Below are 16,498 nucleotides of genomic sequence, written 5' to 3'. Positions count from 1 at the left end.
GGATGGGGAGTGAGACAGACAGGGACGGGGACAGGGAGTGAGACAGACAGGGACGGGGACAGGGAGTGAGACAGACAGGGATGGGGACAGGGAGTGAGACAGACAGGGACAGGGACAGGGAGTGAGACAGACAGGGACGGGGACAGGGAGTGAGACAGACGGGGACAGGGACAGGGAGTGAGACAGACGGGGACAGGGACAGGGAGTGAGACAGACAGGGATGGGATGGGGAGTGTGACAGGGACGGGGACAGGGAGTGAGACAGACAGGGATGGGATGGGGAGTGTGACAGACAGTGAGACAAAGACAGGGATGGGATGGGGAGTGAGACAGACAGGGACGGGGACAGGGAGTGAGACAGACAGGGATGGGATGGGGAGTGTGACAGACAGTGAGACAAAGACAGGGATGGGATGGGGAGTGAGACAGACAGGAACTGGGACAGGGAGTGAGACAGACAGGGATGGGATGGGGAGTGAGACAGACAGGGATCGGATGGGGAGTGAGACAGACAGGGAGTGAGACAGACAGGGACGGGACAGGGAGTGAGACAGACAGGGATGAGATGGGGAGTGAGACAGACAGGGACGGGGACAGGGAGTGAGACAGACAGGGACGGGGACAGGGAGTGACACAAAGACAGGGATGGGATGGGGAGTGAAACAGACAGGGACGGGGACAGGGAGTGAGACAGACAGGGACGGGGACAGGGAGTGACACAAAGACAGGGATGGGATGGGGAGTGAAACAGACAGGGAGTGAGACAGACAGGGATGGGGACAGGGAGTGAGACAGACAGGGATGGGGACAGGGAGTGAGACAGACAGGGATGGGACAGGGAGTGAGACAAAGACGGGATGGGGAGTGAGACAGACAGGGATGGGATGGGGAGTGAGACAAAGACGGGATGGGGAGTGAGACAGACAGGGATGGGATGGGGAGTGAGACAGACAGGGATGGGATGGGGAGTGAGACAGACAGGGACGGGGACAGGGAGTGACACAAAGACAGGAATGGGATGGGGAGTGAGACAGACAGGGACGGGGACAGGGAGTGAGACAGACAGGGACGGGGACAGGGAGTGAGACAGACAGGGATGGGGACAGGGAGTGAGACAGACAGGGACAGGGACAGGGAGTGAGACAGACAGGGACGGGGACAGGGAGTGAGACAGACGGGGACAGGGACAGGGAGTGAGACAGACGGGGACAGGGACAGGGAGTGAGACAGACAGGGACAGGGAGTGGGACAGACAGGGATGGGGACAGGGAGTGAGACAGACAGGGATGGGGGGGGAGACAGACAGGGACGGGGACAGGGAGTGAGACAGACAGGGACGGGGACAGGGAGTGAGACAGACAGGGACGGGGACAGGGAGTGAGACAGACAGGGACGGGGACAGGGAGTGAGACAGTCAGGGATGGGGACAGGGAGTGAGACAGACAGGGACGGGGACAGGGAGTGAGACAGGGAGTGAGACAGGGAGTGAGACAGAGCCTTGATCCTTCTAACATTTTCCTGTTCCCCTCAAGCAGTGACAGACTAGTTTTCCTCCTGACTTGGATGCACCTGTTAAACTTGGAATGTGTGTCCAAGTAGGAAACCCACTGAAGTTTGTGCATGCTGGGCCGGGCCGCCCATTAGTTAGGATTAGGTGGCTGCCTATGGCAGCAGATTGACAAGGGTGGTGTTTTCCCAGCCAAACTGACCAACACATGAATCAACACAAAAAAAACTCACATCATTCTGCCCAAAAACAATGACCATTTCTCTAAACCAGTGGCATATGGGCTTTTTAGGTGAGCGCCAATGGCACCTTTTGATAAGGCAGGAGCGCAAAATATCAATCTTGTCCATTCCCAGCGTGCCTCTCCAGGGTTCTGTTGGAGAGGTGGATCTCTGCAGCGCTCCACCAGCGTTCTGTCAAAAAAATGGTCTAACATAAATCATATAGGTATAGGATATGGTAGAAAGAGTATTTTGGCTTTTCTGTAGCCGACAGGCTGGATATATAATGTAATGACAATGTAATGAGACACTTTGACATCATGCAGGTTTCTCCGATCAAATAGCCTGACCTAAATGGTGCCCAATAAAGAAGCTGACATGTTAAAAGCCCAGGCCGACGGCGACGTCATTTGGACGTCTTTTTTTATTGCAATCCGGACCGGCCTTGATTTCCACGTCCACAGATGTAAATCTTAACCAATCATAGACATATATTTTAGGTAAAGATTTTGTTCGGTCTGGACCGGTCTTGATTTAAGTTCAAACATCGACGTCTATAAATGATGTATTTTTGGACCTTCATTCAGAACTGAAAAGTAACTTCATTTCTGTCTGTACTGGGTCTGAAGTTCAAATGTATGCAGATGATACAGTGATATATGTGCATGCAAAGAGCAAACAACAAGCTGCACAAGAACTCACTACTGTAATGGTCCAGGTTACAAAGTGGCTCAGTGACTCGTGTTTGCATCTCAATGTGAAAAAAACTGTTTGCATGTTCTTCACAAAGAGGGCAACAGATGCTACTGAGCCAGATGTCTATGTGTCAGGGGAGAAGCTCCAGGTGGTATCCGATTTTAAGTACCTTGGCATCATACTTGATTCCAACCTCTCTTTTAAAAAGCATGTGAAAAAGGTAATTCAAATAACCAAACTCAATTTCAACATTCGGGTAAAATATGTATTTTCAACGTCATTTTGCTTACGGGGACTATTCTAGTTTTGCGGGGTTATATGAGGAGGGCGGCAGAATGGCCAGGTCCGGACTTTCATTACTATAGCTCTGTTTGAGGGGTGGTCTACAATACGAACATAATTGACTTTATGTTTATAATCTTACCTTTTATTATACCTCATGGTTGTTGTATTGTCAAGAACAAACATGTAGGTAAACATTTAGTTGGACGGTTTATGCCATGTGTATCCCGTACATACGACTCATACAACTTGGAACTCTATCTCTATGTATGTTTGCCTCCACCTTCTGGTTGTAAACAGGTATAACACTGACATGGCTTGAGCTCGTTAAAGATTGATTGACTACATTGAGCTCGTTAAAGATTGATTGACTACATTGAGTTCGTTAAAGATTGATTGACTACATTGAGCTCGTTAAAGATTGATTGACTACATTGAGCTCGTTAAAGATTGATTGACTACATTGAGCTCGTTAAAGATTGATTGACTACATTGAGCTCGTTAAAGATTGATTGACCACATTGAGCTCGTTAAAGATTGATTGACTACATTGAGCTCGTTAAAGATTGATTGACTACATTGAGCTCGTTAAAGATTGATTGACTACATTGAGCTCGTTAAAGATTGATTGACTACACTGAGCTCGTTAAAGATTGATTGACTACATTTCAGTCTGACTGCACAGAGCCACTGATCTACAAATCAACCTTCATAAAATACATCCGAAAGGGGGAGACACCCTGGACCCAAACTGTTACAGACCTATATCCATCCTGCCATGCCTATCTAAGGACTTCGAAAGCCAAGTCAACAAACAGGTCACTGACCATCTCGAATCACACCGTACCTTCTCCGCTGTGCAATCTGGTTTCCGAGCCGGTCACGGGTGCACCTCAGCCACGCTCAAGGCTCAAGGTACTAAACGATATCATAACCGCCATCGATAAAAGACAGTACTGTGCAGCCGTCTTCATCGAACTGGCCAAGGCTTTCGACTCTGTCAATCGCCATATTCTTATCGGCAGACTCAGTAGCCTCGGTTTTTCTAATGACTGCCTTGCCTGGTACACCAACTACTTTGCAGACAGAGTTCAGTGTGTCAAATCGGAGGGCATGTTGTCCGGTCCTCTGGCAGTCTCTATGGGGGTGCCACAGGGTTCAATTCTCGGGCCGACTCTTTTCTCTGTATATATCAATGATGTTGCTCTTGCTGCGGGCGATTCCCTGATCCACCTCTACGCAGACGACACCATTATGTATACTTCCGGCCCTTCCTTGGACACTGTGCTATCTAACCTCCAAACGAGCTTCAATGCCATACAACACCCCTTCCGTGGCCTCCAACTGCTCTTAAACGCTAGTAAAACCAAATTCTTTTCAACCGTTCGCTGCCTGCACCAGCACGCCCGACTAGCATCACCACCCTGGATGGTTCCGACCTAGAATATGTGGACATCTATAAGTACCTAGGTGTCTGGCTAGACTGTAAACTCTCCTTCCAGACTCATATCAAACATCTCCAATCTAAAATCAAATCTAGAGTGGGCTTTCTATTCCGCAACAAAGCCTCCTTCACTCACGCCGCCAAACTTACCCTAGTAAAACTGACTATCCTACCGATCCTCGACTTTGGCGATGTCATCTACAAAATAGCTTCCAATACTCTACTCTACTCAGCAAACTGGATGCAGTTTATCACAGTGCCATCCGTTTTGTTACTAAAGCACCTTACAGCACCCACCACTGCGACCTGTATGCTCTAGTCGGCTGGCCCTCGCTACATATTCGTCGCCAGACCCACTGGCTCCAGGTCATCTACAAGTCCATGCTAGGTAAAGCTCCACCTTATCTTAGTTCACTGGTCACGATGGCAACACCCACCCGTAGCACGCGCTCCAGCAGGTGTATCTCACTGATCATCCCTGAAGCCAACACCTCATTTGGCCGCCTTTCGTTCCAGTTCTCTGCTGCCTGTGACTGGAACGAATTGCAAAAATCGCTGAAGTTGGAGACTTTTATATCCCTCACCAACTTCAAACATCTGCTATCTGAGCAGCTAACCGATCGCTGCAGCTGTACATAGTCTATCGGTAAATAGCCCACCCAATTTACCTACCTCATCCCCATACTGTTTATATTTATTTACTTTTCTGCTCTTTTGCTCTTCAGTCCTGTCAGCTGTTCATCAACGTACTGGTGGAGTCTCCCTCCATTGACTACCACATGTCCCTGGCCCAGAATGCATTGCAGGTGTGTCTGACGCACCCAGAGCTCCAGAACGAGATGTACTGTCAGCTGATTAAACAGACCAACCGCCGCACACCACACAACTCCTCCCTCACTCAGGTACGTTACACACCACACAACTCCTCCCTCACTCAGGTACGTTACACACCACACAACTCCTCCCTCACTCAGGTACGTTACACACCACACAACTCCTCCCTCATTCAGGACGGTTACACACCACAACTCCTCCCTCACTCAGGTACGTTACACACCTCAACTCCTCCCTCACTCAGGTACGTTACACACCACACAACTCCTCCCTCACTCAGGTACGTTACACACCACACAACTCCTCCCTCACTCAGGTACGTTATACACCACAACTCCTCCCTCACTCAGGTACGTTACACACCACAACTCCTCCCTCACTCAGGTACGTTACACACCACACAACTCCTCCCTCACTGTATCTAGGGATGTTGTGTTACCTGTCATAGTAACACAAGAAGCTATTCTGTCATAGTTCGTTTTTTTTTCTCAGGTATTGTTTACATTGTAGTGATCTGTCTGTCTGTCTGTCCTCTCCTCAGTGCTGGCAGCTGTTGGCTGTGTGTGTGGCTCTCTTTCTGCCTCAGCAACACTTCCTGTGGTACCTCAGACAGTATCTGCAGCGTCATGCAGACCCCAGGTACACACACACCATCCTTACTTTCCTGAGCAGAAAACATCAAACCTTCACAGTGATCTCTCTCTCTCTCTCTCTCTCTCTCTCTCTCTCTCTCTCTCTCTCTCATCTCTCTCATCTCTCTCATCTCTCTCTCATCTCTCTCATCTCTCTCATCTCTCTCATCTCTCTGTCTCCATGTGTGTAGGAGTGAGGTGGGGAAGTATGCTGTGTACTGTCAGAGGTCTGTAGAGCGTACCCTGCAGAATGGAGAGAGAGAGGCAAAACCATCACGTATGGAGGTCCTGTCTATCCTGCTGAGGAACCCTTACCACCACTCACTACCCTTCAGCATCCCTGTCCACTTTATGAACATCACCTATCAGGTAACACACATGTACGCACACATTCACCTACCAGGTAACACAGACACACACCTACCAGGTAACACACACACATTCACCTACCAGGTAACACACACACATTCACCTACCAGGTAACACACACACATTCACCTACCAGGTAACACACACACATTCACCTACCAGGTAACACACACACATTCACCTACCAGGTAACATACACACATTCACCTACCAGGTAACACACACACATTCACCTACCAGGTAACACACACACATTCACCTACTAGGTAACACACACACATTCACCTATCAGGTAACACAGACACACACCTACCAGGTAATACACACACATTCACCTACCAGGCAACACAGACACACCTACCAGGTAACACACACACATTCACCTACCAGGTAACACAGACACACACCTACCAGGCAACACAGACACACCTACCAGGTAACACAGACACACTAACCTACCAGGTAACACAGACACACTAACCTACCAGGTAACACAGACACACACCTACCAGGCAACACAGACACATTTCAGTAATCATTTTTCAGTGAGCCCTCCTGTCCAGTCCTGTCTCCTAGGTGGTGGGGTTCAATAGTTCCTCCACCCACACAATCACACATCCGCATGCACACAAACACACACACACATACCCACACAATCACACATCCGCATGCACACAAACACACATACCCACACAATCACACATCCGCATGCACACAAACACACATACCCACACAATCACACATCCGCATGCACACAAACACACACAAACACACACACAACCACAGAGTCACACACAGTCACACACATTTGTCATTCATGCCATGTCTCAGTGACCCCCATCCCGTCCTACCTGTCCTTTAGGTGGTAGGCTTCGATGGCTCCACCACAGTAGACGAGTTCCTGAGCACCCTGACCCAGAGGGTGGGCATGAGGAAACCACACCTGTCAGGCTTCGCTCTCTTCACTGACGACCCCTCAGGGAGAGACCTGGAGCACTGCCTGCAGCCCAGCGTCAAAGTACGTGTGGACCAACACTCGCTCATGACTGTAGCTGGCCATGGATTGCAGCACACACAACCTCACGTGTTAGTGCCTGTGACTAAGTATAAGACAGTAAACCGAGGGGTAGAGTGGAATCAGAACATGGATTAGGGAATAATGTACGAGGGACCAGGGTCTGCCTGTTAACTGACTGACCTCTCACCCCTGCCAACAGATCTGTGATGTCATCTCCAAGTGGGAACAGGCCCTGAAAGAACTGCATCCTGGGAAATACGAGGGCACACGCATCGTCCGTCTGATGTACAAGAGCAGGTAGGATTGACCTTGTTTTAGTTGACTCCATCCATAGAGATGAAGACCAGCTGCTGACATCATGCGTTGACCAGTGTGACGTCTGTTGTGTAGGTTGTGTTTCCGGGCCCAGGCTAAAGGAGAGACAGAGCGTGAGCGCCTCCTGCTGACCTACCAGGTGAATGACGAGGTCCACCAGGGACACTTCCCTGTCAACAAGGAGCTGGCTCTGGAGGTGGCTGCTCTCATGGCACAGGTGGGCAGTGGTTTTGGAGAGGAGAGGGGCATTGTGGGTACTGTAGTACATGGTGCTGGAGGGATGGAGGGGACTGATGGGGACAGTATGAGGGGTACAGGTGTGTGTGTCTTGGGTTATGCTGTGTGAACAGCAGATGACGTTAAGGTTTGTTTGTGACCACAATGGTCTTTCACCTTATTGTGTCATTTTCTATTATTTTGTTTTTGCACACGTGTGTTTTTAAAATTGTCAGACAAAAATGAACTCAAATAGAAAAATGTATAATAAAACAAATTGTTAAAATGACCCTCCCTCCCCAGGTGGAGCATGGGGATCTGGACCGTCCAGCCCCCTCCTCTGCTAGCTGCAGCTCTCCTCAGCCCAAAACCCAACAAATCCTCCTACAGGCCCTGGGACGCTTCTACCCCAAGCACTACAAACAAGACTGCAGCATGGACCAGCTCAGGTAATAATGGAAACACACCCACACCCACCCACACACACACATTCCCCCACCCACCCACGCACACACACACACACACACACACACCCAACCACCCATGCAAACACACACGCATACACACACCCATGCACACACACACACACACACACATACACACACCCACCCACACACACACACATACACCCAAACCCCCACACACACACACACCCACACACACACTTGACAAAAAGGGAGCTAAATTTGCTCTCCTGCTATTTATTCAATAATGAGTTATAAACTACTTACAAATTAATAATTGATCCTCTATCTCCCCTCAGAGATCTATCGGAGCGTCTGGCCACTAAGTGGTCAGTCCTGCGCGGCTGCAGTGCCTCAGAGTGTGTCAGAATCTACCTGACCGTTGCTAGGAAGTGGCCATTGTTCGGTGCCAAGCTCTTCCATGCTAAGGTTAGTGGGAATGGAACAAGACTGAAAAAACATTCCAGTTTTCCTGATTCTGTATTCTATCAGAAGTGTCCAGTATAGAGTGTATGTGGTGCTGTATGTTTACAGTTTTCCTGATTCTGTATTCTATCAGAAGTGTCCAGTATAGAGTGTATGTGGTGCTGTATGTTTACAGTTTTCCTGATTCTGTATTCTATCAGAAGTGTCCAGTATAGAGTGTATGTGGTGCTGTATGTTTACAGTTTTCCTGATTCTGTATTCTATCAGAAGTGTCCAGTATAGAGTGTATGTGGTGCTGTATGTTTACAGCTTTCCTGAATCTGAGTTCGGTGTCTCCAGCGACTTGGAAGACATCTCTATAATCAAATAGATGTTGTGGTCCTCTTTCCTTTTGAAAGGCCTGTTATTTCAGTATTTACTCAGAGCAGAGCCCCATTCCAATAGAAACCTATGTTAATGCAGATATACCTGTATCTAGTATTATCTGTGTGTCTACAAAAGTCCATACCTCTACCCTGTCTCTGTCTGCAGCCTTTACCCCTGTCGTCTGTAGAGCAGTCCCAGGTCTGGCTAGCTGTCAATGAGGATGGACTGTGTGTGCTTGACTATACCATGGTAAGTGTCTGTTTGGGTAGCTGTTTGTACGTCTGCTTCCTTAGCGCATTTACCATAGTTCAAGTGATGATGTAAAGGTTTCATAGCATGCTGGCCTAAAATCCAACTAATATGTGGTATTACTGGTACTAAATGTGTCCAGAAGAGGGCGTATTTCAGTGATTCAGTAGTGATCAAGGGACTGCCATCAGAAGTGAGCTCTAGATATCTGAATAGAATATTTCAATATCATTACTAATTATGAAAACAAAATCAAAGCCAAGGCAGCAACCTCTCAGAATCCAACCAGACTTTTATCATTTTGTTATTATTTGTCTTTTTTCAGGTTAGAAAAGTATTTGACTCAGAGCACTCAGACTTAAGGTTTGGGATTTATTTTTACAAGTCTTTGCCGGTGTGGCTGTGGCCAGGACACAGAGATTTGTTGAACTACTGGGTAGTTGGGTGGAGATAGAAAGTTGGCTGTCAGAAGTATTACAATGTAAACACACTTTTAATCTGTCTGCATATTTCAAAACATGGCATATGGGGGTGTAGTGAGATACACAATGGGCTGGATGATTCTCATCACTCATCTTGAACAGACATATACAAAAAACATGGAAGTCAATCAATCCGCCGTCTTTAACACAATGGAAAAATCAAATGATTTTTTATTGAAATAGCATGGGCGCCCGAGAAAAACCAATTGGTACAATTTAAGGCCAAGTGGCAAACAATAATGCAGGCACTAGGGATGGAGGTGTGGCCAGGCACTAGGGATGGAGGTGTGGCCAAGCACTAGGGATGGAGGTGTGGCCAGGCACTAGGGATGGAGGTGTGGCCAGGCACTAGGGGTGGAGGTGTGACCAGGCACTAGGGATGGAGGTGTGGCAAGGCACTAGGGGTGGAGGTGTGGCCAGGCACTAGGGATGGTAGGGATGGAGGTGTGGCCAGGCACTAGGGATGGAGGTGTGGCCAGGCACTAGGGATGGAGGTGTGGCCAGGCACTAGGGATGGAGGTTTGACCAGGCACTAGGGATGGAGGTGTGGCCAGGCACTAGGGATGGAGGTGTGGCCAGGCACTAGGGATGGAGGTTTGACCAGGCACTAGGGATGGAGGTGTGGCCAGGCACTAGGGATGGAGGTGTGGCCAGGCACTAGGGATGGAGGTGTGGCCAGGCACTAGGGATGGAGGTTTGAACAGGCACTAGGGATGGAGGTTTGAACAGGCACTAGAGATGGGGTTGTGAGCATGCGGGTCTGGGCAGAGGGGACGTAGTCCTTGTTTGTGTCTGTCTGTAAGTTGTTGTTTGTATGTACAAGTTTGTTTTTGGAGTGTAAAAAAAACAAAAACAAATGATATTTTTTAAATATTATTAAGAAAGGAAGAGACATGATACAGACACTACTGAACAGAACCAAACCAAAAGTGAACAGAAATGATCAAAGCCAGCACAGTTTGGTTCAGGTTGGCACGGTAATGTGAAAAGTGTCCTATTCACATACGTCTTTTAAACTACTGAAATAAATCATCCTTTCCTTTACAGCACCTTCTGGTCACCTACTCCTACCAATCAGTGATCACCTTTGGCGGTTGCCGTGACGACCTGATGGTGGTAGTGAGCCAGACCAAAGAACAGGGTGGAGGGAAGAAGAGTGTGGAAAAACTGGTCTTCGCATTGCCCAAACCCAAGGTATAGTCTTCTCTATGTCCAAACCCAAGGTATAGTCTTCTCTATGTCCAAACCCAAGGTATAGTCTTCTCTATGGCTAAACCTAAGGTATAGTCTTCTCTATGTCCAAACCCAAGGTATAGTCTTCTCTATGTCCAAACCCAAGGTATAGTCTTCTCTATGGCTAAACCTAAGGTATAGTCTTCTCTATGTCCAAACCCAAGGTATAGTCTTCTCTATGGCTAAACCTAAGGTATAGTCTTCTCTATGTCCAAACCCAAGGTATAGTCTTCTCTATGTCCAAACCCAAGGTATAGTCTTCTCTATGGCTAAACCCAAGGTATAGTCTTCTCTATGCCCAAACCCAAGGTATAGTCTTCTCTATGTCCAAACCCAAGGTATAGTCTTCTCTATGGCTAAACCCAAGGTATAGTCTTCTCTATGTCCAAACCCAAGGTATAGTCTTCTCTATGTCCAAACCCAAGGTATAGTCTTCTCTATGTCCAAACCCAAGGTATAGTCTTCTCTATGGCTAAACCTAAGGTATAGTCTTCTCTATGTCCAAACCCAAGGTATAGTCTTCTCTATGTCCAAACCCAAGGTATAGTCTTCTCTATGTCCAAACCCAAGGTATAGTCTTCTCTATGTCCAAACCCAAGGTATAGTCTTCTCTATGTCCGAACCCAAGGTATAGTCTTCTCTATGTCCAAACCCAAGGTATAGTCTTCTCTATGGCTAAACCCAAGGTATAGTCTTCTCTATGTCCAAACCCAAGGTATAGTCTTCTCTATGTCCAAACCCAAGGTATAGTCTTCTCTATGGCTAAACCTAAGGTATAGTCTTCTCTATGTCCAAACCCAAGGTATAGTCTTCTCTATGTCCAAACCCAAGGTATAGTCTTCTCTATGTCCAAACCCAAGGTATAGTCTTCTCTATGTCCAAACCCAAGGTATAGTCTTCTCTATGTCCAAACCCAAGGTATAGTCTTCTCTATGTCCAAACCCAAGGTATAGTCTTCTCTATTGCCAAACCCAAGGTATAGTCTTCTCTATGGCTAAACCCAAGGTATAGTCTTCTCTATGGCTAAACCCAAGGTAAAGTATAGTCTTCTCTATGGCTAAACCCAAGGTAAAGTATAGTCTTCTCTATGGCTAAACCCAAGGTAAAGTATAGTCTTCTCTATGGCTAAACCCAAGGTAAAGTATAGTCTTCTCTATGGCTAAACCCAAGGTAAAGTATAGTCTTCTCTGTGGCTAAACCCAAGGTAAAGTATAGTCTTCTCTATGGCTAAACCCAAGGTAAAGTATAGTCTTCTCTATGGCTAAACCCAAGGTAAAGTATAGTCTTCTCTATGGCTAAACCCAAGGTAAAGTATAGTCTTCTCTATGGCTAAACCCAAGGTAAAGTATAGTCTTCTCTGTGGCTAAACCCAAGGTAAAGTATAGTCTTCTCTATGGCTAAACCCAAGGTAAAGTATAGTCTTCTCTATGGCTAAACCCAAGGTAAGGCCATAGAAATGTTTAAAGAAGGTGGTCTTTACCTCTGGCCAAGTGCAAATGGTCAGTGAAAACTATTAGTGGATAATAATCACCACGGACCACAACAGCTCTGCCAACTTTCAGTCAGCGCTCGGATTAAGTTAAGGTCACACAGTTACTTTGGCTGGATTTTCCAAAGACTGGAAAGTAAAGGGTGGGTGGTGGTGTTGATGTAGGATTTGACTGTACAGATCAGGGAGCCAGGGAGTCAGGGAGCCAGGGAGTCAGGGAGCCAGGGAGTCAGGGAGCCAGGGAGTCAGGGAGCCAGGGAGTCAGGGAGCCAGGGAGTCAGGGAGCCAGAGAGCCAGGGAGCCAGGGAGTCAGGCAGCCAGGGAGTCAGGGAGCCAGGGAGCCAGGGAGTCAGGGTGTCAGGGAGCCAGGGAGCCAGGGTGTCAGGGAGCCAGGGAGTCAGGGAGACAGGGTGTCAGGGAGCCAGGGAGTCAGGGAGTCAGGGAGCCAGGGAGCCAGGGAGTCAGGGAGCCAGGGAGCCAGGGTGTCAGGGAGCCAGGGTGTCAGGGAGCCAGGGAGCCAGGGAGCCAGGGTGTCAGGGAGCCAGGGTGACGAGTTATGGGTGAGCTCCTGCTATGTGGCTCTGTCCGCCTGGAAATTCACTGTCGCTCTGAGAGCATATAGGAAGGTTAACCTCATTTCAGTTTTTGATTTTTGATACATTTTCAGGAAAAAATCTAAACCTGTTTTTGCTTTGTCATTATCGGGTATTGTGCGTAGATTGATGAGGGAAAAAAAACTATTTAATCAATTTCAGAATAAAGCTGTAATGTAACAACATATGGAAGTAGTCAAGGGGTCTCAGTAGTTTCTGAATGCACTGTGTGTATATATATATATATTTATGAAGGTTACCCTCTTCCTTGGGCTGATGTAGAAAGCAGGTTGATTCTCTATTGTATGTGTTCAGCCTCCGAGGAACCTAAGGGAGGGATAAAAAAAAAAAAAAAGCAGATAAGTTACCTGTGCACTGAAATTGACTTTAAAAGATGGTTTTGGCTTGAGCCGCCAGTCGTTAATCTGTGTTGGATTGAATCCCGGCCGAAGCATAGAGTCACATTACTACTGTAGGACGTGCTAATAAGGTCCCTCTGTATTCATGTCAGGCAGATCACTATCAAGTCATTTCTATGGTTTTCTCATTGGCTTTAAACTGAACTTCTAAATGTGAGCAAATGGGCCTCCAGCTCCCTAGGAGCTAATGAAATACAATAATATCAAATGGTAAAACAATTTCCCCCTCCCTACTCTGTGTCCTCTCTCGTCACCTTCATCCTCCTCTCCTCTTCCCGTCCCCTCCACTCTTCTCTCCCTCTTCTCCTCTCCTTCATCCTCCTCTCCTCCTCCCCCCCACCCCTTCCTCTCTCCCTCCTCCCAGATCTTGGAGTTGACTCTGTTGATGGCCAGCTACATTAACTACTGGACGCCCAGCCTCCCTGGCCCCCCTATAGCCCAGCACAAGTCCCCAGGACCTGTTTCCCCTCTGGGGCCCCGCGGGACCAGGACAGGGGCTGCAAAGATGTGGAACTTAGACAGCAGACACTTCCCCTCCATGACTTACACCACCAAGGGTCCCACTCTACTGTGAATATGTCAAACAACAACAACAGCAGCAACAATCAACACCCTTGCTCCAGTTTATCTTCGGGACAAGACGGTTGTGTCCAGTAGGCTCCTTAAAGAAGAAAACAGACTAAAACATGGAGAATCTATACCTGGACCTGGTCAAATAATAAATGTTTGTTTTCCATTTCAAAACATTTTTGCAACGGTGTTCTGGACATGACCCAGGACTGAGAAACGACTACAGGCTGTTGTGGTAAAGAGGACATTGTTCCACATATGTTACATCACTGACATTGGCTGTGGTTCTTCTATGTTATCCTCATCCCTTCTAGCCTGAAGTGGATTCTGTTCCATATACACAGGACGTTTCATTTCTGAAAGAAAAAAACATTTACCGTGAAGAAATGGGAGATGCAAAGATATAATCATTTGTGGTTCACTTTATATGAAGATGCCGCTCTTCAAATGTTTGAGTTTTAGTCCGTGCTTAATTTAGGAAAAATATGCTATTTGAAGGACTATTTGAAAAACACTTGAGCCTTGAAATACGACCAATACACACCCTACTTCTTGACCTTGGCTGTCTGGCCGTTATCCACACAGCCTCAACTATTCCCTGCCACTCGTCTCTTCCAGATACCTGCATCACAAATGGTTCCCTTCTCCCTATATAGTGCACTACTTTTGACTAGGGCCCATGAAGATTAGGGTGCCATTTCACATACCCTCTGTCTTTTTTAAAGGGAAAAGAGCTGTTAATCAAGGAAAGACTATGAATTGATTCTGGCTCTTTGGTACCTAATATGGAGCTAGGAAGAATTACCTGTTCCTTAAACGATGGAGGCTTGAAGTGGCGTTAACCGGTTTCTGAGGGAATCTATTCGACTACAGAGCACTAGTTGTTGCTCACTACCTTCTCCTGACTGGCTTCTGGAGACGCCGTCGCGTTAGAATGACGCCATCTGACGGAAGATACTGCATTAAACTAGTACAAAATACTTAGACTTATACTCTGACATCAAATTGTACTTGATTTTTTCATCAAGCAATTGCACAAAATGTCTGACTTATATATCACAGCAGGCCAGAGCCTGAGGAGGAACAGCCCACTGGGTAAAAACTGGTTGAATCAATGTTTCCACTACATTTTAACCCCAAAAAATCTACGTGATGACATTGAATTGGAAAACTAATTGGATTTGGAAAAAGTCACCAACTTTTAAACTAAATCAAATGACATGGTTGAATGTTTTTGTCAATGTCACGGCGAGACGGGACGGTAGTTGACAACTCAACCAAATGTGAATCAAAACTAGACGTTGAACTGATGTCTGTGCCCCGTGGGAGGCAAGGCGCTATGACTTATGGTACTGATGATGGTAACATTCTGACCAAGCAATGTTTTATAACAATTTTGACCACATACTTTTATTGTGAAGTACAGAGTAACAATATTTTTTAAGCTGATAGAGAAGAATAGAGATGGAATACAATGTGTCTGTCCGCTGTATGAGGCTTAGTCTGAGATGTATCAACTCATTTGGTGGCATGTTCCTACTCCTCCACTTACTACCTGCCTTGACAACCAGGGTTGGGATCAATTCCATTTCAATTCAGTTATACTGAAATTCCCATGTTAATTCCAAATCCAGTTTTCCACATTGCCTTTCAATTAGAGAATTTGAAATGGGAATTTCAGTTTACTTCTAGAATTGACTGAATTGAAATGGAATTAACCTCCAGCCTTTTTGACAACACAGTGGAATGTACTGTTAATTCAGCCAGGTAGGACTGATTTAAATGGAGAGGTCCAGCCACATAAGAGTGGACTGGTATGATTAGAGCTATTCAAATGTTATTAGTGACTTGAATTGTTTTGGATGAAACCACTGTCTTGGTCATTTAAATGTTATTTATTTAATTTCCTGATATTTTGTTGCTTTTTTGTATGCTTAAAATTGTTTGGCAGAACTGTTAAATGTTGAACTGAAATGTTCAAAATGGCCTTGACTTTGTTTGTCTCAAGTAGCTGAATAATTGAACTTGACAGTTTTACGTTGTATGAAAGCTGTATGAAAGCTGTATGAATGCTGTATGAATGCTGTATGAATGCTGTACGAATGCTGTATGAATGCTGTGTAAATGCTGTGTGAATGCTGTATGAATGCTGTGTGAATGCTGTATGAAAGCTGTATGAATGTTGTATGAATGCTGTATGAAAGCGGTCTGAATGCTGTATGAAAGCTGTATGAATGCTGTGTGAATGCTATATGGAAGCAGTCTGAATGCTGTATGAATGCTTTATGAATGCTGTATGAAAGCGGTCTGAATGCTGTATGAAAGCGGTATGAAAGCTGTATGAATTGTGAAATAGGGATGTTAACTCAATGAAACAGATTAGAGACGATGTGCTTAGCTGTTATGAAGTGTTGTGTTTAAAATGAAATAAAAAAAAGTGCATTATATACAGAAGAGTATTTGGCATGGCATTCACCTATAAACATTTACGCTCAACATTCTGGTGAATACTAAAGCTCTTACAATATGCTTGTTCCTTTCTCTCGTTATATTTTTACACACAAACTATCCCCAGAATTTGGCAAATGTACCAGTGTGATGTTGCTTCATCCAAACAGATCAAAGTGGTAATGATATTTTCCTGCCAACAGTATTGCTATAAATCTTTCCTTT

General features: G+C 46.3%; 1 protein-coding gene across 1 annotated transcript in view; it reads left to right on the top strand.

The window, feature by feature from the left end:
• LOC109904596 (pleckstrin homology domain-containing family H member 1-like) overlaps window positions 1–16,272 on the top strand; it is a 63,129-nt gene extending 46,857 nt beyond the window's left edge. The window contains 11 exon segments of the mRNA XM_031787857.1: window positions 4,876–5,052; window positions 5,526–5,623; window positions 5,808–5,985; window positions 6,848–7,003; window positions 7,203–7,300; window positions 7,394–7,535; window positions 7,838–7,983; window positions 8,298–8,427; window positions 8,956–9,039; window positions 10,569–10,715; window positions 13,620–16,272. Of these exon segments, the coding sequence (XP_031643717.1) occupies window positions 4,876–5,052; window positions 5,526–5,623; window positions 5,808–5,985; window positions 6,848–7,003; window positions 7,203–7,300; window positions 7,394–7,535; window positions 7,838–7,983; window positions 8,298–8,427; window positions 8,956–9,039; window positions 10,569–10,715; window positions 13,620–13,829 (1,566 nt within the window). The 3' untranslated portion in view covers window positions 13,830–16,272.
• Window positions 16,273–16,498: the final 226 nt, after the last annotated feature.

This window comes from Oncorhynchus kisutch, linkage group LG14 (genome assembly GCF_002021735.2).
Source record: "Oncorhynchus kisutch isolate 150728-3 linkage group LG14, Okis_V2, whole genome shotgun sequence".
Classification (NCBI taxonomy): domain Eukaryota; kingdom Metazoa; phylum Chordata; class Actinopteri; order Salmoniformes; family Salmonidae; genus Oncorhynchus; species Oncorhynchus kisutch.
This window is presented reverse-complemented; position numbering and strand designations above follow the sequence as displayed.